Source organism: Emydura macquarii, unplaced genomic scaffold, assembly GCF_026122565.2.
Source record: "Emydura macquarii macquarii isolate MOO-44397 ecotype Brisbane River unplaced genomic scaffold, CSIRO-AGI_Emac_v2 contig_1348, whole genome shotgun sequence".
Classification (NCBI taxonomy): domain Eukaryota; kingdom Metazoa; phylum Chordata; order Testudines; family Chelidae; genus Emydura; species Emydura macquarii.
In genome coordinates, this window is record NW_027131485.1 from 5,246,687 (window position 1) to 5,273,259 (window position 26,573).

At 41.4% G+C, this 26,573-nt stretch overlaps 2 protein-coding genes across 6 annotated transcripts in view; one reads left to right on the forward strand and one right to left on the reverse strand.

Moving 5' to 3' along the window:
- Positions 1 to 3,005, forward strand: part of USP42 (ubiquitin specific peptidase 42) — a 37,349-nt gene extending 34,344 nt beyond the window's left edge. The window contains exon 19 of the mRNA XM_067550944.1: positions 2,079 to 3,005. The gene's annotated coding sequence lies outside the window, so the exon portion shown is untranslated. The remainder of the gene's footprint in view (positions 1 to 2,078) is intronic.
- CYTH3 (cytohesin 3) overlaps positions 1 to 26,573 on the reverse strand; it is a 99,907-nt gene that overhangs the window by 23,204 nt on the left and 50,130 nt on the right. For 4 of the 5 annotated variants that reach the window (XM_067550950.1, XM_067550947.1, XM_067550949.1 and 1 more), the window contains 7 exons: positions 26,156 to 26,268; positions 25,017 to 25,165; positions 24,398 to 24,509; positions 8,898 to 8,974; positions 8,745 to 8,816; positions 8,461 to 8,615; positions 7,035 to 7,989 (listed from right to left, as the gene is read on the reverse strand). In XM_067550950.1, coding sequence (XP_067407051.1) covers positions 7,917 to 7,989; positions 8,461 to 8,615; positions 8,745 to 8,816; positions 8,898 to 8,974; positions 24,398 to 24,509; positions 25,017 to 25,165; positions 26,156 to 26,268 — 751 coding nt within the window. In that variant the 3' untranslated portion in view covers positions 7,035 to 7,916. Of the gene's footprint in view, positions 1 to 7,034; positions 7,990 to 8,460; positions 8,616 to 8,744; positions 8,817 to 8,897; positions 8,975 to 24,397; positions 24,510 to 25,016; positions 25,166 to 26,155; positions 26,269 to 26,573 lie in introns of those variants that run through there. The other variant, XR_010920332.1, reaches the window with a different exon arrangement.

A 26,573-nucleotide genomic window follows, 5' to 3' on the forward strand; every position in this document is an offset into this window, starting at 1 on the left:
GTAAAATGGGTTTGTAATATCCAGAAATATTTTGAATGAAGATATTGAAAACAAGGTATTTGTAGATCTGCATATCCAGGGGCTGCCTTCAGATTCCTAAAATGCAGGTAGTGGCCACAGTTTCCCCTCGTCTTCAATGGGAGAAGCTAATCAACAGCAGATTTATTTTGCTACACTGTAAATTCCAACAAGCTATTTTTGTCCCTCTGCGGAGGAAGAGAAGCAGTAGCAATATGCCTTTTTATATTAATTTTTGACTGGAACAATCCATGTGTGTTTATACATGGGTAGTTATGACAGCTAGGTAACATTTTAATGAAATCATTCCACAGTTGCCTATTTCCTACACAGGAACTAACAAGTATCTCAAATAGCACAGTTTGATAAAAGGTGGACTTTTTAATGGCAAGTGTTGGTGCAGCCCTCATAGTTGCAAAGTGTATATGTCTCTGTTTTAGATAAGAAAATAGAAGGCAGAGCACAGAAGTAAACTTGTAATCAGCTTGTTAATGGATTTTTTGCTTTAATGAATGTGAGTTGGCCAGCAGGTGGCAAACTTGGTTTAGTACAGACAAGTAAAATCTGTGTAAGGAGCCAAGCTGTGTGTTAAATAACTCACCCTTCACCCTGCTTTTGTGTGTGTTGGGATTGTGGTGTACAGCAGAAATGCAAAAACAAAAAAATGATATTCCCTCTGAAATACTGCTGTGCACAATAGGCAGGATGATACTATTGTGGTGAAGGTGCTGTGTAGTGTAACTTAAGTCTGAAGGATCTTACCCTTCCCATATACTTAAGGATGTTAGTTGGCTTTATTTAGAATGTAGAAAAGATGACAAAAAGCATTAAGCAGTTTCTGAATAATGGGATATCCCAAAAGGATAGAAAAATGCTTGGAGACTGTCTGAAATTCAGACCAAGTTATAGGGCTAACTGGCTGAAGGGACAAGTATACATGAGTGCAAGACAGGTGACAGGAATGGAGGGAGCCATATTATCTTGGCTTGGGAGCTTGTCAGATTTCATAAACTAAATGGCTGGAGTTGGCTAGTGATTGGGCTTGGCTGTAGGCTTAAGAAAAATCCACATACTGCATAAAATAGAACTTTTTCCTTGAGTGGCATTCATCCCTCTGCCATGCTTGAATCAGGGCCCCAGCAAGCAGCTGGAGATGTCATTTTGGGGACAGCTTGATCATGAGATCATTAATGAAACCAGGGCATTTAATGTTAGGAGTGTCCTGGCCAAATTCCAACCAAGCAACTCTATTTTGCCTACCTAGGATTCCCCATCTGGTATTTAAGGTAGGCAGGTACATTGCTGTAAAACTCAGCAACCTTCAGTTTAGGACAGAGTTGGTTGCATTTCAGTTTTGGAATCCTTTTGCTTGAAGGGTGCTGGTTCAGTGCTATAGCCACACACCTGCAGGTTCACACTTTAACTGTCATTAAGAAACCAAACCAAGAATCTCAAGTAGAAGAAGAGTGGTTACTATGGAGCTGGCAGTGGTGCACCCACTGCTGGAATAGTGTGTGCTGTTCTGGTGCCCACAATTGAGAAGAATGTGATAAATTAGAGAGGGTTCAAAGAAGAGCTATGAGAGTGATTAAAGGACTAGACCCATGCCTTCTAATGATTGAGCTCTTTGAGTCTATCGATTTAGCTTAAGGAGATGGCTAAGGGGTGACTTGATTTACCGTCTCAGGTTGGTACCTGGGGAACAAATGTTTAATAATGGGCTCTTCAATCTAGTAGTGACAGGTATAACATGATCCAATGGCTGGTTATTGACACCAGACAAATTCCAACTGGAAATAAGGTGTACATTTTTAACCGAAAATAACTGCTGGAACAATTTACCAAGGGTCATGGTGGATTTTCCATCTCTGAATTTTTAAAATCAAGCTTGAATGTTTTTCTAAAAGATCTGCTCTAGGAATTATTTTGGGAAAGTTCTATGGCCTGTGTTATGCAGGAGGTCAGACTAAATGATCACAGTGGTCCCTTCTGACCTTACAATCTATGACTGTGTTGAAATTTCACATCAGGGACTGACACTTCCTCCTCTTATTTTTCAGATTCAAAGTGTGTTGATGGACGCCCTCCCTACACAATTTAAATTACATTTATTACAGAACAATTAACTCTTCAATCCATAAGTGGTGCTTCAGAATACTGTACAGGATTTTACCATGGAAGAACTTTTTTAGTTTTTACCTTGAGACTTTTTTTTAAAATACCCATACTCCAAAAGGATGGAAACTTTCTACAACTGCTGAACATTGTAAATATCACACTGAAAATAATGCCCTGGAATAGAACATCTCAAATGCTGCTTAATTACAGACTCAGGTTGATTATGTGTTAATTCATGTAATGTTACTCCACGTTAGACTTCTGGTGCAAGCGACTAGAAAACCACAACTGACAGTCTGTATATTTAATTTAAAGACTTATTTAAAATTTCATAAGCTCTCAGATAACTAACATCTCTCTTCCATGATGTCTGACACAAGCTAACTTACTTCATACTTTAGTTATATTCAAGCTTTGAAGAAAAACTTACAGAAAAGTTCTGGTTTTGAACTTTGTGAAACATACCACTCAACATACACAGTTCTGAATGTATCTCCAAGACTATTTGTATACCCTCCCATATGTTTTTGTTACTTTTATATAGTGTCACTTGTCTTGACTGATTGGTCTGATGTCTGTTTTGTCCCTTTAAAGTTACAGACAAATTCATACTGTGATTTTATTTTTTATTATGAAATGCTATCAAACTGTGATACTTATAATTCACTGGTCCTGCATCAGGAGATGGAGTGGGGAAGCTGTATTAAATACAGTTCATCTGTATAATCTGTCTGGTTTATACAAGCTGTGTTGTTCAGAGATGTCTAAAGTTTGATCTTTGTTTTTTTTAAAGATAAAGCACTTGCCCCACTGTAAATACATAGCATGTAAAATTTATATAGTATATAAATACAGGAAAGTCAAAAGAGCTTTTTACACTGGTTTTCTTGAGTTATTTATTCAACTTCTACCCCTTAAAACTGCCCTGAAGGGCTGAATTGTAGCCCTGCCTTGCATTTCAGATGACAAAGGGGATGTGGTCAGTGGTCACTATACATGTCCTTTAAATGATTCCATTGACTGTTAGTATGGGGGAATGGCAACTCTTCCATGTGTTCCCAGTACCATTCCCTCTTTTGCCCAAATACAACTGCCTAAGGGGCTCTTGCTGTCTCCTGTGGAAGGCCTTAAGATAACTTGTCATGAATACCAGAGGGGTAGCTGTGTTAGTCTGTATACAGCAAAAATGAGAGTTCTGTAGCACTTTTAAGACTAACAAATTTAATTTCTGCAGGCATAAGCTTTGAAGCCCACTTCCTCAGATGCAGTTGGTAGACATGAATACAGTTCGGACTCCACCTTCCTTGCAGCAACAAATCATGTGTTGTTACATGGAGTAATATCACAGTCATGAGTGTAAATTGGTAGCTACTTGGTTTAGATCCCCAAACTCCACACTTAGTACCTTGAACTCTTCTCCAGTAAACAACTGTGTCTTAGTATAGATTCTCCCCTTGTTAAGAATGACCACTACTGCTTATCTCTCCAGTTCATTGTCTGTTTTATCTTACTGTGGTTGCTATAAATTACTTGTTTGGTCAGAAAAGCCTCTAGTTTTAGCTATTTTCTGTCTTTAAACATTGCTGAAACTGGTCCTTGGAGCTGCTTCTAGTACCACGAGCCTAAAGTAAAGTTTTGCATTCAAGAACTTTGAAAAGGTGGGTGATTTTTTTAAATACAGGCGTAAGTGTGTGATCATGTTTCATAGGAAACTATGCATTTGCCTTTGACCAGCTTTGTAAAAATAGCCTGCCGAAGGTAGCTTGAGAAGGAAAACTGAGTAGTTTTATTCCTTTCACTTGCTTTCCCTGAAACAGTGTGGGTGAGGGGAGAATTAGTAGGTTTAAACAGACAAACTGTCTCTGGGTTTGGATACACCTACGTTTTCCTTTTCAGTGTCCGTTATCTGATTAACGGAAAGAGACAGGGTGCAAACATTAATGACCTATCGAGAAGTGAGCAACCATCAGTTATTACTTTACCCTATTTAAAGCCCCAATTGAGGAAAGTCGGTCATCAGGCTAGCACTTACATACTTAAGGGGTTTACTGGGTCAGATATTAACATAATGAAGGAAAAGGTCTGATTTGTAAGGCAGAATGAGCAAAGGTTAGGTAAAGAGTTACTGTGAGCAGAGCTGGGGCAGGGGAAGTTTAGATTTGATAGCCACTCGCATAGTAACTGCTTTTTGAGTAAGCTGAATCTTAATCTATATCAAAAGCCTTGAGCAGGTATCTCTTACTCAGTATGTTTATGCTTAGTAAATGAAAGGAGCAGGATGGCTGTGTAGTTTCATACTTGGTATTTTATTTTTCAGAATGAAATCTCACCACAGTTTAAACATGTCGTATTGGTAAACGAGCCCATTAATATTTGCAATGGATTTACACAGCAATAACATTACCTCAGACTTAATTGTATAATGAGGAATACATAATTTTCATGCAAATTGTTTGTGTAGTGAATAACAAATCAATACATAGCTGTACAATATTTACATTTTAACTTTATATTGAACTGTAAATAGAAATGCTTTCCAAGAAAATATAGAAAGAAAACTGGTAAACCATAATTTGTAGCTTCTGGTCTACAAGAGACCTAACTTATCCAGCAAGCATATCTAGATAAATATGTATTAAAATTTAAAAATATGCATTGCTTTATATATGAAGCATTATAAATGCTGCTCAGTTTAAAAGTTCAGATTTGTACCATATGCTTCAAAATGTTAAGTGACTTACTAAACAGAGCTTTGGCAGGTTATGTAGCCTTTAAGTCAGTCCAGCTGATCTTAAGTATTATATACACTTTCTTTCTTAGATGACGCAGATTGAAATTAGTAGTGACCTAGGGCCATGAAAGTTATTGATGCTGGCAAAGGCCAAAAAAGCAGCAGTCAGTCAGTTGCAAGGATCTCTGCCTACTCTCCCTATATGTTGCTTAATGGGTAGTATTTAACAAAAAAAAAAACTGCTGATATGGGAACCTCCTGCAGGCTAAAAAATAGGGAGATTGTCAATACAAACACGGTTGGGGCAGTCAGCTACACTTAGAGTGCTTTTTCTCAGACTAGCCCAGCAAAAACAAATGGTGCTTTAGGTCACTTAACCCCCCCGAAAGAGGGCTTTTCATCCCCTCATGGACAGTACCTGGTCTGGCCAAAATTTTCACAAGCCACTTTTTCTTGTAAATCACTTTAGTGGTCTTAAGGCCAGTGGAAATTTTGGTCCAATTTCAATTCCTGCTACTACTACTACAGAGAACATTTGAAAAAATATTCTGACACAAGAATGCTACTTAATCATATTGAGCACCATATATTTAATCTCTTCCATTCAGAATAAAAAAATTGGACATCAGTAGCAGCTTCTTAAGATGACATTTTTTTAGAATGTTAAGAATATAGTATATTTCCTGCTATAACACCATAATTATATGCCAGTCGCAGTGTTAGATGTACAGGACATGAAAAGTTTCAAACTCAACACGGCATTTCCTTCATGCTTACAGACAAATATCCTTGACAATAGACTTTTGAAAGGATTGTGTTTTTTCAGGGAGGTAAGGAATGGTACAGAAAGTGCTCATGGCCCATCAATGCTTTTGTAACCTTCCAAATTTATTTGACTAAAATTAAATGTTTACAGTTAATACAACTGTAGTTCTGGCTTTGTCACCATTTCTATTACAAATGCAACTGTTCCCAGCTAAAAATCCCTGATGTACAGTCCTTAACATACTTTTCTGTCTTCAGTTAGACTTTTTTAAAAGTGGGGCTGAGAGGAAACAGGCTCTGGTTTGAGAGTTGTGCAGCTGAATACTCTAATTTTTGAGGTTACAATTATGCACAGAGTCCACAACTGGCTTTTAAGTCCTGGCTCCATGAATGGGAGATGCTGCCCTTTCCCCAGTTTCAAAGCTATATCATAACTGAGCATTAATCTAAATACTCCTTTAAAGAGATTACAACTAAAAAGGAAATTCAGCCTCTGGGCTTCTACTCCATTCTTTTCTATCAGCCAATCTGAAGGCAGACAGTCTGTAGTATTTATACACTGATCTTAGATTCCACGCAGCACAAGGCAATTTAGTAAGATGGAAGCTTTGATATACACTTTCTTTGGCTTTAATTAGAGATGGAAGAGATTTAATAGGCAATCTTGTCCACGTTTCTGCCAGTGCAGAATAATTCCCTACACTGTAGTCAGTTGCTTTTGTAGGTTTAAGTCAACCCAGTTGTGTTTCATTCAAGGTATGAAATCTGTACAGTACTAATGGCACAGTTGCCATGGCTCAGTCTGATACCGTATGTGGAAAGCTACAAGAGCATGAAGAGACATTTTTCCATCATAAAATTAAGGATTTTACTCCACTGCTGAAAGATTTGTATAAATTTGGAAAAGAAAATGTTGCAACAAAATAGGCTAGAGCGTAAGTTTGAATCTCTTAGAAAATGAATGTTATGAAGGAATATCTAGTAGAATCTCACAAAAAAACATTCAACCCCTATCAAGATACTTGAAAGTGATGGTTATATTAGATAAATATTTTAGTAGAATCGATGGCATGAGATCAAACATTTATATAATTAGGGTTTCTATCCCCTCTTCTCACCAGTTTTAAGTCACTGAAGCAGAAATGTGAGAAGTCATGTTTACAAACAAAGCATACAGAGAGTGTTTGCTTTATTCAAGGTTTTTGTTAACCAAGAAGGGCCAAATTCTGCTCTCATTACTCATACAAGCATTTCCACTGACTTCATGGGGTTACACCCACAAGGAAGGAGAACACTGCCTCCTCCTTAAAGAAAATTAGTGTAGTTTTGGAGCATTTTACCCATACACAAATCAAGAGATTCCCAGTAACAATGCAAAACCGTTTGGTCTTAAGAAAATAACTGAGTATTAGTCAAACTACAATATAAACAGTATAACATATACAGAAAGTAGATCCAAGGAAGAGACCACTGCTCTTTAAATTTTACTGCTTATTAAAGGCATAAGCATTTAGCAACAAGGTTAACCTGCTAAAGAAGAACTATCTTTACTCAGTCACATATTCAGCCCACGAACCCTTGTCTTTGGCGCTGCATATTTTCAGTGCACATTCTACTGCTTGAGCCAAGGAGTTAAGCTAACTGTATGGATACTGGTCAAATATTAAAAGATATATCTTAAAGCTAATTCTATTCAACAATGGGGGAGAAATTCTACATAAAAGCTCCTCATATTAGCCATTCATTTTCTACAAAGTGAGGTTCGAATTCCTCCGCATTGCTAAGGATGTTTTCAAAATTAGTATGAAGTCTTTTTGCATAAAGAAAAGTAAGTGCTGAATAGTTCTGTACACCAGTTCTGAGTGCTGTATTACAGTGAGGTGTTAGTTTGTCAGAGTCCTTATACAACATTTCCTGTCATGGGCAATATAATATGCTCAAGGAACAGACTGGAGAATATCATTTTACTGGCAGGCTGAAATTTTTTCTCCCCAGATCAGTGAAATTGCAACAAATAAAAATGCACATAAGGCTTCTGTGTTTTCAGTTAGTGTAAAACAAATTACAATCATCCCTTCCAATCATCCGTTGAGAATTTTGCTCCAGTATTATACGCAAAATAATAATCTTCTTGGATGATCTCACAAAGGGATATGCTGTAAGAAAATGTATATATTTCTAGTAACTTTTTTCAGCATATTTCATTTTTACTTTACCTTATCACTTGACTTTGATCCATTTATACATTAACAAGTGCAGGTCCGTAAGTAGCCTATGTTAAATGCTATTTTTTATTAGCAATTCTCCTCTTTCTCGTTGCCAGCATATCATAAAAGGGATCCCTGCTGATACTTGCTCTAGTGGGAGGAGGAGAGATATCAGTTTGGGTAATACATGTTTTATAAACTAAACACATTTTGTTTACCTTTCGTTGTAGAGAGACCCAGAGCTGTAATATGATGGTAGGCAAACATCCTTACAAACATCAGCAACAAGATTTTCAGGTAGTTAGAGGAACATACTACTACAGTAGTGGGCTAAAGAGAAAAAGTTCTCTCTGCATATTTTCTTGATTTTTCAGTTCATAATAGCCAGAACAAGAACATCATAAGGTGCTTCCTTTGGCTTAACCTATCTTGCCCCAGCAACTCCTTCCAGATAGTCATTAATCCTCACAAAAGGCCCTTTGCCTATGGCTACTGCTTAAATAGTTCTTTAAGGTATGTTCCGTAGTACAGCACACGTTCCCCAATTCTTTATTTGGAAAGGAATTCATATACAATTTACACTTCAGCACTTATGAACGACATTTAAGATTTTGAACTCACTTAATAGATTTGATCCACTCTTCCTTCTCTTCAGGGGTGGGGGCAGATATCCTGTACACAACATGATTGCCTTCTACCACTCTACCATCAGCTTCAGTTTTACAGGCTTTAATTACTTGACCTTTATGGCTGGGGTTATAGAGCTCGAAGCAGTTCTAAAGATAAAGAAATAACCAAAACAATGAAGAACAACAACTGAGAACCCACAGGTACACTAACGCTGAATACTCTGGCTGTTACTTAAACAACACATTTACTATGCTTGTTAAAGGAAAAGTTCTTACTGGTTTTCTAGGATCTTCAACTTCTCTTATACTAAGATTTTCTAAAGGAATAATTCCTCTAGGTTCTTTGTCCTAAAAGACAGGAAGAGTGCGCATTACTGTTCAGTTATACTTTTTGATCCCAGACACAGATTCACAGCAATATATACTTACTGTTGTGTATTCAAAATAATACAGGCAATTATCTGTCAGAATAAACCACCTCCGTTTCCATGTTTTTACTCTTCCCCCTATAAATAGAAGACACCACTAATTTAAAACTGTTTTATCATCAAGATTCCAGACTCTGAATAAAATCGTAATTTAGTCTTGTAATTTACTGATTTATTTAATGGTTTAAAAATTATTGAAATGCTTAGTTGCAAATAAGTAAGATACAGACAAGCTGAGGTTGAAAGGAATTTAAGTTTCCCTGTAAATATCCTAATGCTAAAGGACAAAATCCTGAGGAAACATTAACTAGGGTGATGCTGACCTGCCGCCTTAACAGTTTCTGATCTTGGTGTTGTTCTATTCTGAAACAAGTCCGTGTGAACACGGTACTTAACCAGATCTGTTCCCTCTCTATATTTATTATTAATGCTATTTAGCCATTAGCAGTACAGCATCAACAACACTTGGGGAGAAGGAGCTGGAGCATCTACAGAATTCTTGATTCCAGAATTCTAACTGCAGGACCAGATTATGCCCAATCTTAGATCTGTGCAACATTGCAACCACTGGTGTAACTAAGGGCAGAATTTGACCTGCCATGGCTTTTACTCATAATGATGCACAAGTCATTTAAGAACCCAGACTGATTTTCAGATCCCAGGTTGAGTGCCTGCCGCTGATGGTTACAAATGTTTGCTCAGCCTGACAGTAAAAATTTCTGTAATCCTTTACAATTCCACTATATTTTCAAATCAGTTTCCAGGAAAATACTGCAGATAAGGTATTTGCAGGTTATTAACATACAGGCTTAGTCATATCACAGTTAAATAATTTCAGAGTTATGTTACTATCTGTGCATCATCCATTCATCAGTGATTTAATCTTATTACCCGACCCTCAGTACAGTTGACCTTGTTATTGAGAATCCTGAGCACAAGAATCTCATTACCAAAAACCCCCTCAACCCAGGATTAATCATTTTAACAATCATGTAACTAAATCCAGGATACAAAACCAATTTTTATATGTAGCTCTTCCTTATTCACGAAGATAACTTTTTTTGTTTAAACCATTAGAAATATCTGAGGGTGGAGAACCATTGTAGAAATAGCCTGGCTATCCCGGAACTTTATCTATTCACCTGCTGAGTTCCTGGCATGTAGACTGGGTACTATTATGCATCATATCCTCCTTTTGGCTGGTGACAGGACCTTGGCTAGGTAATCCAATGCTAACACTATGTAATATTCACATTTGCTAAGCAAATTATACATTTCCATCATACACATTCAAATTGTTTCCTTAAAATGGGTGTAAGTAGTCAAGTAGTTAGAAACAGGAAAATGCAAGATGCAGAAGCCAAGAGAGAATGAATGGTGGTAGAGTGAACTACAAATGCAAAGCATGAGGGAAGAAGAGCAGATGTCAAGTGGTGAGGGACATCAAAGATTATGCATCTTGATGCCTGATCTTAATGCTTTAATGCATCATGGGCCCATTCCAACTCCCATCAAAGTCAATGGAAAGAGTCCCATTGATCTGAATGGGAGTTGGATTAGAGACAAGAGGCAGGGTTTAAGATAGAAGTGGAAAAGCCAACCCGAACCTTAGCCTAACTCGGATCTGAATCCACGAATAAGAAGCAGCCAAATGAAGTGTTAAGGCAGTTCTACCTTGTTGTCATTGTGACGTTACATTTTTATATTCTACAGTGTAAATTCCAATTATTCTAGCTCATGTTCTGCCTTGTAGTTGGAACCAGGTCCATGGCTTTGTTTAAGTTTTACTACCATAAAAAACTTAATGGCTTGTCCAGATCTAGGACATGAAGAGATTCAGTGGGGCAGGAGGTGGTACAGCAAAAATGGATAGGAAGATATTAAGTCTTAAAAAAACAAATAAGCAGGAAACCTGGTTACCATTGCAAAGACAGCTTAGACTGAAGAGAACAAAAAGAAAATTTATAAACTCTTATGCAAAGTAGAATAAAAAAGGCACATCAGAAACCATCTACATTATAAAAAGGCCTGTACAGAGACTCCAAAAGCAGATAGGGCAGACTTCAACAGCACTAATGGTCTCCAGAATTAAAGTAACAGTCGTGTGGGGACAGATTCTATGCCATTCGACAGCTGACAAAGGGCACCAGGTATTCTGCACTCATCAGTTTATCAAGTGAATCAAGAGCACTTAGCACAAAAATCACAGTGCTAGAAAATAAGCTGGTCAATATGACTCTATTGATCATAATATCCCATTTAAAATTATTGGGTAGTAATAAGTATCTCACAGAATATATTTTCCCCCTTGGTTCCAAGTGCCTTAGACTCCCAGATTGGTGATAAAGCACTTTGAATTAACTTTCTTTTATATCCTGCGGTCAGTTTTTTAAACAGATACATTTTGAAGGGTATTAAGTAGTTAGAAGAGAGTCTGGAAACAGTATGAAACCATAAGTATTTAAAGAACAGATCAAGATACAAGTGATTCACGAGGACCAAGCTAATTAAGTAAAACTAAAGAAACAGCATCAATAATAAACAGCTCAGAGCAGAAAGGCTTAAAGGATCCAGTAGATGGAAATGCAAGGGACTTACCAGGAAAAGCTATAGCAAGTGAGTGTAGAGAAGAGAAAAATAAATCTAACAGACCAGCCTTTTTCACCTATATAATCAGATTATAGGAAACTCATCTCAAATGGAACTAGAAACCAGAGAACAAAGAAAGAAAATGTCTAGTGGCGAAAAGATGGAGAAGTAAGTAATAATTTACCCATCACAGTTAATTAAAAATATTCAAGAGTCTTAAAATTGCCTAGGCATCAGAATAAGCCAATTATGTATCTCAGGGAGTACAAAATAAATAGGTTTTAAAAAAACAAAAAACAAAAAATCCAGCAATTTCAGCACTTTTGTACCAGCTCATAAGGAAGTTTTACAGAACTAGAAATTGTGTAAAACTGCCATTAAAAAAGGAAGACCAAGGATGATTTTGGATTAATTAATTTCAGTGCAGTAAAATGCAAATACTCAGAAGCTATCTTAGCACCTGGAAGAGTGCACAATGGGTTAGGCATGAGTATGGATTTACACACAAGATAAATTTGTCCAGTAATACTGTACTGCATAAGACTAAAATCACTACAGCTATAAAGAGAATGATCCAGCTGAAAGGAACCCCACAAGCCCCTCTGTGAAGAGAGGAGAAGTAGCACTCTCTTTAGAAGGCTGTGCTTGGGGCAAGTACCATGTACAGAGTGGACCAGGAAGTCTGGGCCCTTTGAGAATCCTGCACATGCTCATTGAGTTGCTTGATATCCTAGTGTAAGAACAGCTTCTTCTGCCACTCATGGTCATGTGTGCAGCTTAAGTCATTTCCTCTTCTGTCAGCAGGATAATATATTTGTTTCCAAGTATCTATTTTTCCTCCCTCTAACTAGAAAAAGGAAATGATTCAAGCCACATTAATTGTAACTTTTTTAGTACCAGTCATTTTGGTTCAGCTATTTGACAACAGAAACTGTTCTTGGAAAGAACACACACATCCTGGTGTAAAAAATTTAGGTCACAGGCTCTCTCCATTGATGCCCATGTCCAACTTTAAATTCTTAGCTAGAGATGGAGGGGGGTTCTCATTGCACCAATTCCTTTTTTTTGCCCAAAAATAATCCTTATGCAAATCATTCTTTATTTGGCCCCTAATTAATCCTTATGCAAATCTTGAGAACAGTCTCCAAAATACTAATATCTCAAGCGATTACAAAGGATATTTGATTAGCATTCACCAATCTTCAGCCTCTTTTCTTGCTGCATAAATGTTCATCGTACCACATTAGAAGGCATACAATCTTATATGAGTTAAGAGAGCAAGTTGATGTAAATGCTTCTACATAAATGCATTGGTTGAATCCACACCAATGTTTTAAATCAAACATTACTTCTTGAAGTCCAGTTCTGGCACTTAGATTTGGCAGGATTTTATTTACACAAAGTCACCTCTAAACATCTGCCAACAGGCAGCTCCAAATATAAATAAATAAAATAAATAAATAAATAAAATAAAATTAAGAAAAATTCCAATGTCAGTGAAATTTTTCCCCCTTGTGGTATCTGTTGGGTCAGCTCATAGTGCCATTATAAACGGTCTTGCCAACCCTTCCCCCCTTCTGTTTCTTCTTACTGACCACCTCTGAAAAATAGGGAATGGCAGGTGGATTTTGGGATGGACACATGCAACACGTCTCAAAGAACAACAGTTACAGAAAGGTTAGTAACTGTTTTTTCTTCTTCAAGGACTTGCACACGTCCATTCCAATGTAGGGGACTCACAAGCAGTTGTACAGGAGGTGGGTTCGGAGTTCAAGGACAGGCTGACTGTAAAATTTCACAGCCAAAGCTGGCATAGTCTCTAGACGGCTGTATGATGTCATAGTGCATTGTGAATGTGTGAACTGATGACCAGGTTGCTGTCCTGCAGATGTCCTGAATTGGGACTTGTGCTAGGAAAGCAGAGGAGGAGGCTTGAGACCTTGTGGAGTGAGCTGTTAGGTTAGCTGACAGCGAGATGTTCACGAGTTCATAACATACCTGGATAGAAGCAGTAATCTATAACGAGATTCTCTGTGCAGAGATTGGGGAGACCTTTCATTCATTCTGCTATTGCTATGAACAGCTGAGTAGATCTGTGGAATGGTTTGGTCCTTTGTATGTAGAAAGCTCGGGCCCGCCTAATGTCTAATAAGCGGAGGAGCTGTTCCTCTCTATTCGCATGTGGCTTAGGATAGAAAACCGGCAGGAAAATTGTTTAACTTCAACGGAATTCTGAAACTACCTTTGGAAGGAATGACAGGTGTGGTCACAACTGGACCTGTCCTTGAAAAGGACTGTACATGGGGGCTCTGATGTGAGGGCACGGATCTCTGAGACTCTTCTGGCTGACGTGATAGAGCCACCAGAAAGGCCACTTTCCAGGAAAGGTGAAACAACAAACATAATGTTAGTAGCTCAAACAGAGGCCCTGTAAGCTTTGACAGGGCAAGGTCCAGGTCTCAAGGAGGGTGGGATCTCTAACCTGGAGTTACACGCCCTCAAGGCCTTTGAGAAAATGGATCACCATCTCATGTGAGAAGATGGATTGGTTGTTAACCTTGGGATGGAAGGCAGAGATGGCCACTAAGTGAACCTGGACTGAAGAGAGAGCTAGACCTTGTTGTTTCAGTAGTAGGAGATACTCTGAAATGAGCTGCAGAGAAGACTGCGAAGGTGGAATTTGCTGTTGGGAGCAACAGATGGAGAACCGCTTCCATTTTGCAAGGTAGGTGGCCCTGGTGGAGGGTGCAGCAGAAGCTGTAACAATGCCTCCATAAACATGCATAAAAGGATGGTGAACCAATGCTGCCTGGGCTGTTGTTACGGGTGGCAAACAGGTCTATAAGGGAAGTCCCCCCACCGTTGGAAGATGTCCCTCATGATGTCCGGTCAGAAAGACACTTGTGGCAAGAGGAGGAAGACCTGCTGAGGCAATGTGCTTGCTGGTTCTGTGTCCCCGAGAGGTAAGATGCCGCTAGATTGATGGAATGAGTGATGCAGACTCCCACAGGTGGACTGCTTCCAGACACAAGGGGGAAGAACGCAGACTGCCCTGTCTGTTTATGTAGAACATAGCTGTTGTACTGTCCATGAGAACTGAAACAGTCTGGCCTGACAGGTGAGGTAAAAATGCCTGGCAGGCCAGACACACTTCCCTGAGCTCCCTGACATTGATGTGAAGGGAGAGTTTGTCTTGGGACCAGAGGCCCTGAGGGATCCTAGGGACAACAGTTGGGGTCTTAAGAAAGTTACCCCTGCACATACTGTGTGGCAGTTGAGTCACCGTGTCAGTGAGCTGAGGACCTGGGCCAGTACCATGAGCACTGAGTCCAGGTGATTGTGAGAGGGGAGTATATCATGGCTAGCTAAGCTTGGGGAGGTCTGAGATGTAGCCTTGCATGTTGTAGTACATATGTGCATGATGCCATGTGGTCCAGGAGGCTCAGACACTTTTGTATGGTCATGATCAGATGAGCTTGGAGCGACCTTATCAGAGATGTAATTGAGTGAAACCGATTATCCGGAAGTCGCGATGTCGCTTGCATGGAATCGAGTCCCACACCAATGAACTCTATCCTTTTGACTGGGATAAGGGTGAATTTCTAGATATTCAACAGAAGACCCAACACACTGAAGATCGATCGAATGAGGTGGATGACAGCTTCCACTTGAGGTCTGGACCGGCCCTTGACTAGCCAGTCATCAAGGTATGGAAATATGTGGACTTCCCTTTTCCTGAGAAAGGCTGCTACCACCACGACGCATTTATTGAAATTCACAGGGCAGCTAACAGGCCAAAAGGAAGCACCGTGAACTGGTAGTGACCTTAGTTGACTACAAACCTTAAGAAACATTTGTGGTCATGGAAGACTGAGATATGGAAGTAAGCTTCCTTTAGATTCAGGACAGCATACCAGTTCCCTGGATCCAATTAGGGAATAATAGAAGCTAAGGAATCCATATGGAACTTTAAGTTCTTGAGACAGCAGTTGAGACAACGCAGATCAAAGATGGGTCTGAGACCACCTCTGGCTTTCGGAATAGAATAGAACCCCTTTCATCTTCGGTGAAAATGAACCTCTTCCATGCCTCCCACTAAAAGGAGGGATTGGACTTTTTGTTCCCACAAATGCTTGTGAGAAGGGTCCCTGAAGAGGGATAGGAAGGGGGGGGGTGGGGTAGGAAGGTAAGGTAGATAGAAATTGGATGGTGTAACTCAGTTCTATTGTGCTGAGAACCCAGCAGTCTGAAATTATTTGAGTCCAGGCATTCAGGAAGTGAGAAAGGTGGTTGGAGAACAAGGGTGTAGCTGGATCGGATGTAGAGGGGATTGCAATTCCGACCTCAAGCGCCTCGTCAAAAAAAGTGCTTTGAAGATCCTGAGTGTCTGGGGCCTGAATTGCAGGACCTGCTGAGGAGGATGAGGGAAAGGTCTGCACCTGAAACCCCCGCTCTTTCTCCTCTGCTGATCTTTGTTGGCTGGCTGAGAAAAGTAACGGCCTGTCCTGTTTCCTTGACCCTGCTTTAGAGCCCCAGGGATTTCAAGGTTGCCTTTGAGTCCTTGAGACCGTGCAGCCTAGCATCCATTTGCCCTGGAAGAGCAATGATCCCTCAAAACAGGAGGTCCTGTATAGTTTGTTGCACCCCATGAGGGAGCCCCGAGGACTGGAATCATGAGTTCCTATGCATTGTTACTGCTGTGGCCATTGATCTGGCTGCGGAATCAGCGGCATTCAGGGTCGCCTGCAGGGAGACACATGCCAGAGTCTTCTCCTCCTCAACTAGGGAGGAAAACTCCTGTCTTGAGTCCGAGAGGAGCAGGTCCTTGAATTCTGACACAGACGCCCACATGTTAAAATCATAGCAACCTGGTAAGGCTTGCTGGTTCACTATGCGGAGTTGTAGACCCCTTGTGAATATACCTTCTGACTGAACAGGTCCAATTTCTTTGGATCCTTTGCCTTGGGCATAGGACCAGCCTGTCCTTGGCAATCTTTCATTGGTGGCTGCTACAACCAGAGATCCTGGAGGAGTGTGCAAGAAAAGGAATTCGTACCCTTTGGCCGGTACAAAGTACTTGCGCTCTGGGAGCTTTTCTGTCGGAGGGAGGCAGGCATGGGTTTGTCACAGGGCCTTGATTGGATCCATGATGGCTTCATTAAGTGGCAGAATCACTCTAGAGGGGCCTGCAAGCGACAAAATGTTGAGTACACCATGCGTTGCCACTTGGACCTCCAAATTCAAAACTACCACTTTAACAAGTCCTGGTATGCCTTGTGGCCATCTTGTGGAGGGGAGACCCCTCATGTCACTGTTGCTTCGTCCAGAGGGGGCTAAAAATGGGCTGAGCAGCCTCTGCTGGTTCCTCGGCACCCACAGGAGCCTGTGGGGCTTCCTCCTGAGGCTCAGTGCTGTGCTTAGTACGCGAGTGCAAATCTGGAATGTCTCTATATGGTACCAGGGGTGCCTTATCCTTCCTGACAACAGAGTATGAGCACTCAAGAGGGTGCCCTGAAGTGGGGGAAACCCCTATGGATTCCAAAAGGGCCACTGCATAGCTGCCGGTCCCCATGGACCTAGTGGCCATACATTTGGTGGTGCCGCTGAACTCAGGGCTGTGATGGAATGGGAAAGCCTGGGAAGCAGCGAGGTCGGTTGTGTAGATGAGAGGAATATGATCGCACCTCGGAGTCTGATGAGGACGATGAGCTGCGGTGCAGAGACCAGGGTTGTGCCATACCTCTCAATGCTAGAGAAGATTGCCGAGGTTGTCAGTGGGGGTTTGCCCTTAGATGGCGGCCATAGTACTGGGCAAGGTCCCAACGATAACTTCCTGCTGCTCGGTGGTACCAGTGATGTAGAGTCTTGACCCTCTGGGGACCCCAGCACCGGTAGGGCAAGAAGGTCCCTGGCTATTGTGAAGGCATCCGGGGTTGACGGCACCACAAACGAGCTGGTGCGCTGTCTTCTCTGAGGTGGCTCCTGTGCCCATGTCAGAGGGGCTTGCGACGGCACCGGAGCTGCAAGCACCTGATGATGTGGTGCCAGGTCTGAAGAGCGGCCCGCCACACGTCCCGCTCTCTCTGTCTTTTGCCTTTGGAACCAGCTCTTTTCTTGGTGCTTGCCATGCTTCTTAGGCACTGGGGAAGACTAGTGGTGCCGACAGTCCCAAGCCATTGAAAGAGTGCTCTGCACCAAGGCTGGGGTGCTTGGTGCAAAGTGAGCACAGCTCCGAGGCAAGTCTTAAGGTTGTCTCCATGAGGAGGACCTTCAGTTGTGCTGCTCGGTCCTTCTAGGTTCGGGGCCTAAAGTCCCTGCAGATTTGACAGCAGTCTTTCCTATAAGCACGGCCCTACCAATTTCACAGCAGTGAAAAAATGCGTCGCAGACTGTGAAATTGGCCTTTCCTTGGGAAATCTTATTTCCCGCGTGCAGCCTCCTCTGGCTGCAGGAACCTCTAAGGGCTGCTGCCAAGCCCAGGAGTTTCCTGCAGCTGGGGGAAGTACCAGAGATGGGGCCAATCTCCCCCATGCTCCTGGGAGCGCCCCAGCCGGGGGCCCCTAGCTGTTAATCCTGGCTGGGCTGGGGCGCTCCCAGCAGCACAGGGGAGATCAGCCTCACCTCCCTGCTGCCTTCAGAGCCCAGCCCAGCTCTGAAGGCTGCACAGAAGTGAGGGTGGCAATCCTGCTACTCCCCTGCAATGGGTTTGTGATCCCCCTACAACACCGTCTCCAGCATCTGGATTCTGCACCGCCGGGCGAATTCCTCGGGACAGAGACTGTCTCCGGTGATCGGGATCAGTGCTGTGTCCTTGCGGGCGAACTCCTCATTGCCGGAACAGTGGGATGGACCTCACCTGGTGCTGGGCGGGGGGGAGGGGGGGTGTTGGGTTTGAGATCGGTGTTGGGCGGGCAACTTCACTCTCCACCTCAATGCAGGTCGGTCCGGCGACTGCGACTTGGGATGACTTCTAGGGGAGTGTTCCTGCTCTACTGGTCTGCAGGAGATCTACCTCCCCATACCAGGGATCTCCTGAACCATTCAGGGTGTCCCAACGCAAACTACCCTGACCGCCAGCCACTTCTCTCTCGTGGAGGCATGGGTGGAGGTGGCGTATGCAAGGCCAACAAGGATCTTACCATCCTTCGGCCACCAAAATCGACAGTGCCGGTAGGTGCTCCACCCTGCCTGCTCCGACAGTGTGGGGGAGTCCGCCTCCACGGAGTCGAGTCAGTACCGACAGTGCTGGGGGGGGGTCGAGACCGGTGCCGGGCGGGCGACTCCGCTCGCCACCTCAGTGCAAGTCATTCCGGTGACCGCGACCTGGGATGACTTCTAGGGGGAGTGCTCTGCTCTACCCTAGGAATCGGTCTGCAGGAGATCTTCCTCCCCATACCAGGGATCTCCTGAACCATTCAGGGTGTCCCAACGCAAACTACCCTGACCGCCAGCCACTTCTCTCTCTGGAGGCTCGTATGCAAGGCCAACAAGGATCTTACCCAAAATCGACAGTGCCGGTAGGTGCTCCACCCTGCCTGCTCCGACAGTGTGGGGGAGGAATCGGTCTGCAGGCCACCTCAGTGATCTTCCTGACCGCCCCATACCAGGGATCTACCCTGAACCATTTAAGGGATCTCCTGAACCATTTAAGGGGTCCCAACGTGGGCTACCCTGAACGCCAGCCCCTTCTCTCTCGTGGAGGCATGGGAGGCGGTGGCATATGCAAGGCCAGCAAGGCTCTTGCCATCCTTTGGCCACTGAAGTCGACGCTGCCGGTAGGTGCCAAGGGGCTCCCCCACGCCCCTGAGTCAGGGGAGGCTCCCTGGTTGGAGACGCTGGCTCCAGCAGCGGGTCTTCGTGATCCGACCTCTGTGCGGATTGGTGCTCCACCCCGCCTTCTCCGCCAGTGTGGGGAAGTATCCACGCTCCATCTTCGGTGTTGAGTCGAGTTGGTGCCAACGGTGCCCTCTGCACCGACGGCACGCTGGATACCGCAGCGAAGTGGGTTGGCTCGGAGTCGGCTCGGGGGCCCCATGACCCAGGCTTTCAGGCGGATTTCCTGGAGATCTGAAAGCCTTTCTCTTCTCACGAAGGGCTTCCCCCCCATGCTTCAGGCAGTGGGGGTCAGCAGCAGGAAAGCCTTCCCGCTGAAAGTGCGTAGCCTGAAGCCATGACACTGGAGCATACCTGCTCCCGGTAAAGTCTGAGCTAGACTCTCTCAAAGTCTCTAACTACCACTACAACAGTTATTAATCTAACACACACACACACAAAAATCCTTGTTTAAAACACAGGGAATTAAACGCTTGCAATGCAAGCGCAGGCAGTTCCAGTAACCATCACGGGCGGAAAGAGGGAACAGAGGGGGCGTAGGGCCGGCAGCACCTCATATACCATGGCATGTGTGAGGGATTCCAGGGGGCACCGGAGCCGGCCCTACGGGATCTGCTAAGGGAAAAAAGTTCCAGTAGCCATGCACGGAGGCATGCACACACCTGTAGTGGAATGGACTTGGGCAAGCACTCAAAGAACAGCACAATTGAGCATCATCTTTTTTTTTTTTTTTTTTTAATCATATGAATCAAGACTCCTTAGTATTTTGATAACGAATGTTTAAGCAGAGCCTCGCTAGTTTAGGAATAATTCAATGTGCTAAGAGAGAATGTCACTTAACAGTACTCTAACATGGAGTCAGAATATCCCCATGTATCATACTAAGACATTGTTCAAGCTTCCTGGCAACGAGAAAATCGAAGGGATAGAAGAAAAAAAAATAATCACCAGGTTTATTTCTGGTCACTCCATTCATGGCTCTACAGCTCATTAACTTAGCAAAAATATTTGTCTGTACCAGTCTGTCTACTAATGAAACACAGTCCTTCAAGGAACAGTAGGGCTTTACATATTTACAGTCTGATTCACAGAAAAATTACTGACATGTTTCACCTCCTTATTCAGTTAAGCCTTGTGCTGTGGCATTTCAAGTGCAGCACCTTTCAGTTTAATGCATGCTTTTATCACTGGGACTCTAGTATGATTGTTTGGGCACACACAGATGAAAGCTTGGCTTTACTGGGTTTATGTGTCACAGACCCACAGGTAGAGCACGCAGAAATACATGGTGGTTTTATTGATTCTCAGGCATGTATTTTTCTTAAATTCCTTTGCATCTCTAATTTCTTAAAGCTCTCATTCTTTCATTGACTATTTCTTTTGCAGCTGATGCTCTACCACTACCCTTCAGTTTCCTTTCCCACTGATAGACAGTGGATAAGAAATACTCATGGCATCACTGACATGTTCACATCCAATCCCCTTTCTTGCAAGATAATATTTTTAAAGTAAAATAAGTAAAAAAATATATTTATATCCAAAATAGCTGCTGATTCCAGGTACTTATTTTCATTTCAAGGAAGACACCGTATTTAGTTTTTCTTTTACCTTTATGTTTAATCTTTATTTCCATTATGAGCTATTTCTCAAAGGTTGGCATGTATGCACTAATTTAATGTAGAGGAGTCTGATTAAATAAATATCTCCTATATTATACAATTCAGTTAGAACAGCTTTACTCCTTGGACTAATTTAAAAAGGGTTACTGTAAATTAAAGTCACAACTGGTGAAGGTAAAGTTATTGCATAGTAGTATTTGCAAGTAGGTTTTTTTATGTATTAAAAAACAACCATCAAAAGTTTTAAAACTGAAAAATCTGTAGGTAATATTAATATTGAAAATAATTTGAGTGGTAACAGACTTATCTGGATGTTTTATGTGCTAAAATATTTCTAGTTCTTGAAGTCTTGTACTGAGAAATCTTTTCAGTTGAGGTGAGCACTGCTACATGCTGCTGAATGGATAATATATCAGCTCTTCAAGTCATCTTTCAAATTGTCTCAACTATGAATACTGTGCCTGTTAAGCTAGTTCATGTCTTCAAACATCAACAGGAAGAGGCTCTGCTTTTTTATTTAGAAACACAAAGAGGGTATTTGAGGCTTTTGCAGTGTTCGTTGCAGCTGCAGCTGAAGTAATCGAGACAACCAAACCGCAAGCCTTCCGGCCAAACGCCACATGGCTGGGGGGAAGGAGGGGAGCCACACAGGCCACAGCCCACCCACTTTTTGGCCAGGCCAAACCTGACTGGTGCAGTAACCCCACACACCAGGTCACTATGACACTTTCTCCTATTGGAAAGAGTGCATTTAGAGGTCATGGGGTGGGGTCAGGTTGCTGGTGGGGGAGTCACCTGAGAGGAAAAGAGGAGGGGTCAGGTGAGGAGAGCAAATTTATGGGATCCTCCACTTTAAATGACCCATTTGCAGCCCCTGCTCCCAGCATTGTGTTCTAAGGGCCCAACTGCATGAGAGGTCAAGCACCCCACAACTCCCACTGATGTCCATGGGAATCAAAGGTGCTTAACACCTGACACTACTGGGTCCTGAATTAGCTAATTGGCTATGTCTGCAACAGCTGTCCCCCCAAAGTGACAATATTTTGTGAGCTGGCCCCTGCTGCTTTGCAGGGCTTATTAAAATGTATTCTTAATACACGGATACTGCCAAAGTACTTGTGTCCATACATTCTTCTGATCACTTGGTTGTTACTAGCCTGGAAGCAGAAATATAGAGTTGAACAACTGAGTGAATTTATTGGCTATGGATATCATTATATTATAGTTCCTATCAATATTAATCGATACATCTATCTACAATCTACAGCCATTTTCAAATCAGTTCCTAATATTTAAAAATGAATATAAAATACAACATGATACGAGACTATCCCAGATGCTGTGGCTGAAGGCATTCTGCCAAAAGAGGACAGAGAGGCTGGGGAAGCACATGCAGTAGCTACCACTGGTATATCTTTTTCAAGGGTGCCACAATGAGTTGTCATGGACTCACAGGTCCAGCATTTTCGAACAGTCCCTGGGAGGACCCCCGTTAGTGTGTCAACCCTCCTTGAGGGTTGCACTCTCTCTCTCTGGGATAAGCCCTTTGGTATCACCACCTCCTGGGACCGAACCTCAGAGCCTTCAACAGTGATCCAGTGCTATCAAACTGCTTGAGAGCAGTCTCTGGGAATACCCCCTTCAGTGTGTCGACCCTTATGTTTCCTGCCAGTGCCATCCCAGCCCCAACTTCTAGTTGGCCTGGAAGAAGGTCGGCCCCATACTCTGACTTCAATGTACTTTCCCACTATGTCTAGTGCTGCTGGCTATTCTTTAATTCCCACTGATCTTGCACTTTCTTGCAAGATCTTCTTTAATCTTTCCCACTATGTCTAGTGCTGCTGGCTATTCTTTAATTCCCACTGATCTTGCACTTAGGGATCATCAGGATCCTGGCTGCCTCTGAGCTGGCACAAGGTTCCTCTTACAAAAGAGCAGACAGAATCTGGCTCTGAAATTTAATAGATTTTGGCCTTTAAATCAATGTTTTAAAACAAAACAAAAAAATTTAAAAAATTAGAACCAAGTTTTAGAGTCTGTTCTAATCAGAAAAAAAGTTTACCTTTTGCTGCCAGCTGCCTCATTGAGCCCAAATGGCTTCATGGCAAGCCACATCAACTTCAAAAGAGTCTGCAAACAAAGTCAGAGCAGCTTAGAGCTGCAGTGCCAGAAAACTACAAACTGCAAGAGGCTTCAGAATCCTGAATTTTGGAGTGGTTTTATATTTATTTAAAATAAACTAAATATAAAAAACCACCACAAGAAAGCTAGTATGGAACAATCAGTCTTTTTAGCACATGCATATGTCACATGTAGGCTATTTTGTTTAAAATTAGCCTTTCAACATTATAAGACACAAACTTTTCATACAAGTAAAAAAAAAAAACTCTCTAGAATGCATGTTACAAGAATAAAAATCACTTGATGATTACCTGTTCTGTTCATTTCCTCTGAAGCACCTGGCATTGGCCACTGTCAGAAGACCGAATATTGGGCTAGACGGACCATTGGTCTGACCCAGTATGGCCGTTCTTATGTTCTAAGAAAACAGCACTTCTCTGCTGCAAAAAGTACTCTTCTCATTTGTATACTTCAGTAAGACTGAAAGATGCTGTACAGCATTCTGAAACACTAACCATTATTGCATTGCTTTACAAAGTATATATTCTTCTTTTGTAGAAGAATCTCATAGGGGGAGAGAGTAAATTACTAACACCCTATGTACAAGCAAAATTCCATTGGGGCTAAAGCTAGTGATATGTGAAAAGCGAAGTGCTCCAATACATTTGATTTAAGAAACAAAAAGAAGACGACAAATAAAAGAATGAAAGCAACTGAACAAGAGGGAGGGCTGGAAAGCCATCAGGTACGTACCTCCTAATGCAGAATAAGCAGAGAGACAGCCAGTCACAGAACAGAAAGGTGATAGGTCATAGGGCATAAGGAAAACAAGAAGGCACATTTAAACCACTCATTAAAAATCATAGCCAAAACCAAACCAATAGAAACTCACAAATAATATGGAAAAATAAAGACATACAAAAACAACTATTTGAAAATAAATGCACTGCTTTTTGTACAGAAAACTGAGCTGAAGCTATTGTACAGTTTTCTGGAATGGTTTCACGTAGATTTAATTATTCTTTTTCAGTCACTGGGATTTGTAAATAGTAAATGGAGCTTCCTTTCTGTTGCTGAGATTTCAGTTCTCAAAGTATCAGAAATCAAACTCCACTCCAAAATTCAAGGGGCAAGATTACTTCTCCTGGTTATATATCCAAGAATTAGCAATTATACAAAATAATAAAGGAATTACTGCTTTTTAGATCATATGTTTTTAAGCAGGAATTATTATTAATTTAATCCTATTAGATTTACAACAAAGTAGTTAGCAAGGGAAGCGGTGTACATATTACTAACACACAAAGCAAAGTATCATAGAAATTGCCCTTCTACGAACCTAATTTCAGTAGCCAACCTTCTCTATCTGGATTAAAAAATGTATGTGTTAGATCATTCCCATCATCTTCTGGAATTTTAAATGGCTCGTTTTTAATACTTTCATACAAATTCTGGAAGAAAACAAAAAAAATTCAGTAACGTACATAACAGCTAGTCAAGAGATTCTGCTCTCTCTTCTCAGACTTCTTATATAAAAATGAACTAGGAATATTTCCCACAGAAACTGGAACCATTTTTCCTCTAAGCAGCATTCACCACAGTCTATATCTGCTTTTAAATAATTTATTTGTAGTTTCTCTGCAAATAAGTGTCTCATTTTTGAAGATTTCCTGTGTATTTCTCATGAAAGAAATGGCTTTTCTTAAGAAGTTTGACACTCATTTTTTCCACAGCTTTTAGATTTTCCAACAGGTTTGTTCGATACAAGCTTCCCCAAAGAAATTTGTTTTTGAAAAATATTAGACATTTGATTGAGATGTTCACAATTACATTTCTTCCACAATATATATATATCATGCTGACTACCTTTGTAAGATCAGTCTGAGAACCACTGCACTTGTTTCTAAGCCCCACTTCAAAAACTAGGAGGTGCCACTTGTCATCTTAATGCAACTTACCCGAAGCAGTTCTTCTGGAAGGTCCCCACCTTCATTAATGCCACGATTCATAGATATAAACCTCTCCACTGTGGGTTTATCTCTTACATTGTGGTTGTGTAGACTGGTATTTAACATAATGATTGCAAATGATAGCACATAGCATGTATCTGAAATAATATCAAAAAGGAATTAGTGCTCTGTGTACTGTAGTACAGCAGTAGATTGTAAAACAAACCCCAGTCAGTTCTGAATAGCAAAGAAAGGGAATTATAAACCCCCACCACCAAAAAAACAAAAAACCCCAAAAACCCTCTACATACAAGAGTGCAAACCATGAACATATAAGGGAGGTTTAAAAAGAGAAAATGACTTACGGATCCAGATCAGGGGGAAAACATTTTGAACGCTCCCTCAAAACACTGCTTAAATCCCTGTTAACGTTCAAACATTCTATCTATCAGCTGAGAAACTGTATTTGATTTTTGTGGCACAAACCATGTAGGTTATTTGTGCACATTTTATCTTCAAACATTTGGTCACCCACGTTGCTCCTTCAACACTGCACTGGGTTTGTAAATGTGTTTTAAAGGGCCCAGGTTTAAATGTTAGATTATTTTTCCCTTTTTTTTTGCCAAGTGGTTCTCCAAACATTAGTCCCTCAAGTTTTATTTTTAAGGCGTTTTGCTTTTGCATTTATATTTATCAGACATAGGTGATGAGGCACAACATTTTAGTGTTTGCAGAAATTGGTCCAAAATATCATGAAATCTCAGAAATGTTGATTATTTTGATGCAACAGCATTTTGCTGTAACATCTTCTACTTTCACGTTTGTCCCATTTGACTACAGATCTTTGGTGGCATTTGCATGATACGTTGCACTTTATTAATAGTTTATTTAAACCATTGTTTTAACAGTGCTAGGAAGAAAAATAGTTCTGATACAATCTTGCACCTAGGTTAGAAATAAGAAGTAGTGAAGGATTAGGCCCTTTGTTTTGCTCACACCTCAAAACATTCTTGTTTTTCATTTCACATGTTGTCTTAACGCGGACTTCCAAGCTTGCCACCTTCTCTTTGAATTCAAGACAGCTTAACACATGATCTGACAAATGATATAATAAAGATGATTCTGATAGAAAATGTATCATGACTAACCTGTAGATTGAAAGACTCCAGGGTTACAAAGGCAATAGCGTGAAGCAAAAGCTTCCATCATACGATCAATTTTCTGAGCCTCTCCTGGAAGTCTGAAACTCCACAGGAATTGCCTACAAAAGGGAAGTGTAAACATTTAAATAACGTAAGATCCATTCCAATATTTATACATTAAACATATATTGGCAATAATCAGCTTCTAAGCAAAAATTAGTAATTTGTAAATAAAATGAGAAGTTTTTTGAGTTATGGTCTTAAACTTTCAACTCACAAGCAATTAAAAATATTCAACTCAGCCATCAGCACTGCATGCTAACAAGACAGACCATGTATTCAGGTACAAGTTTTGTGATTTTCTCATTCATGTTGGTAGAAGTAGGACGTATGTAGGACAACATGCTCTCTAACTAGCTGTACC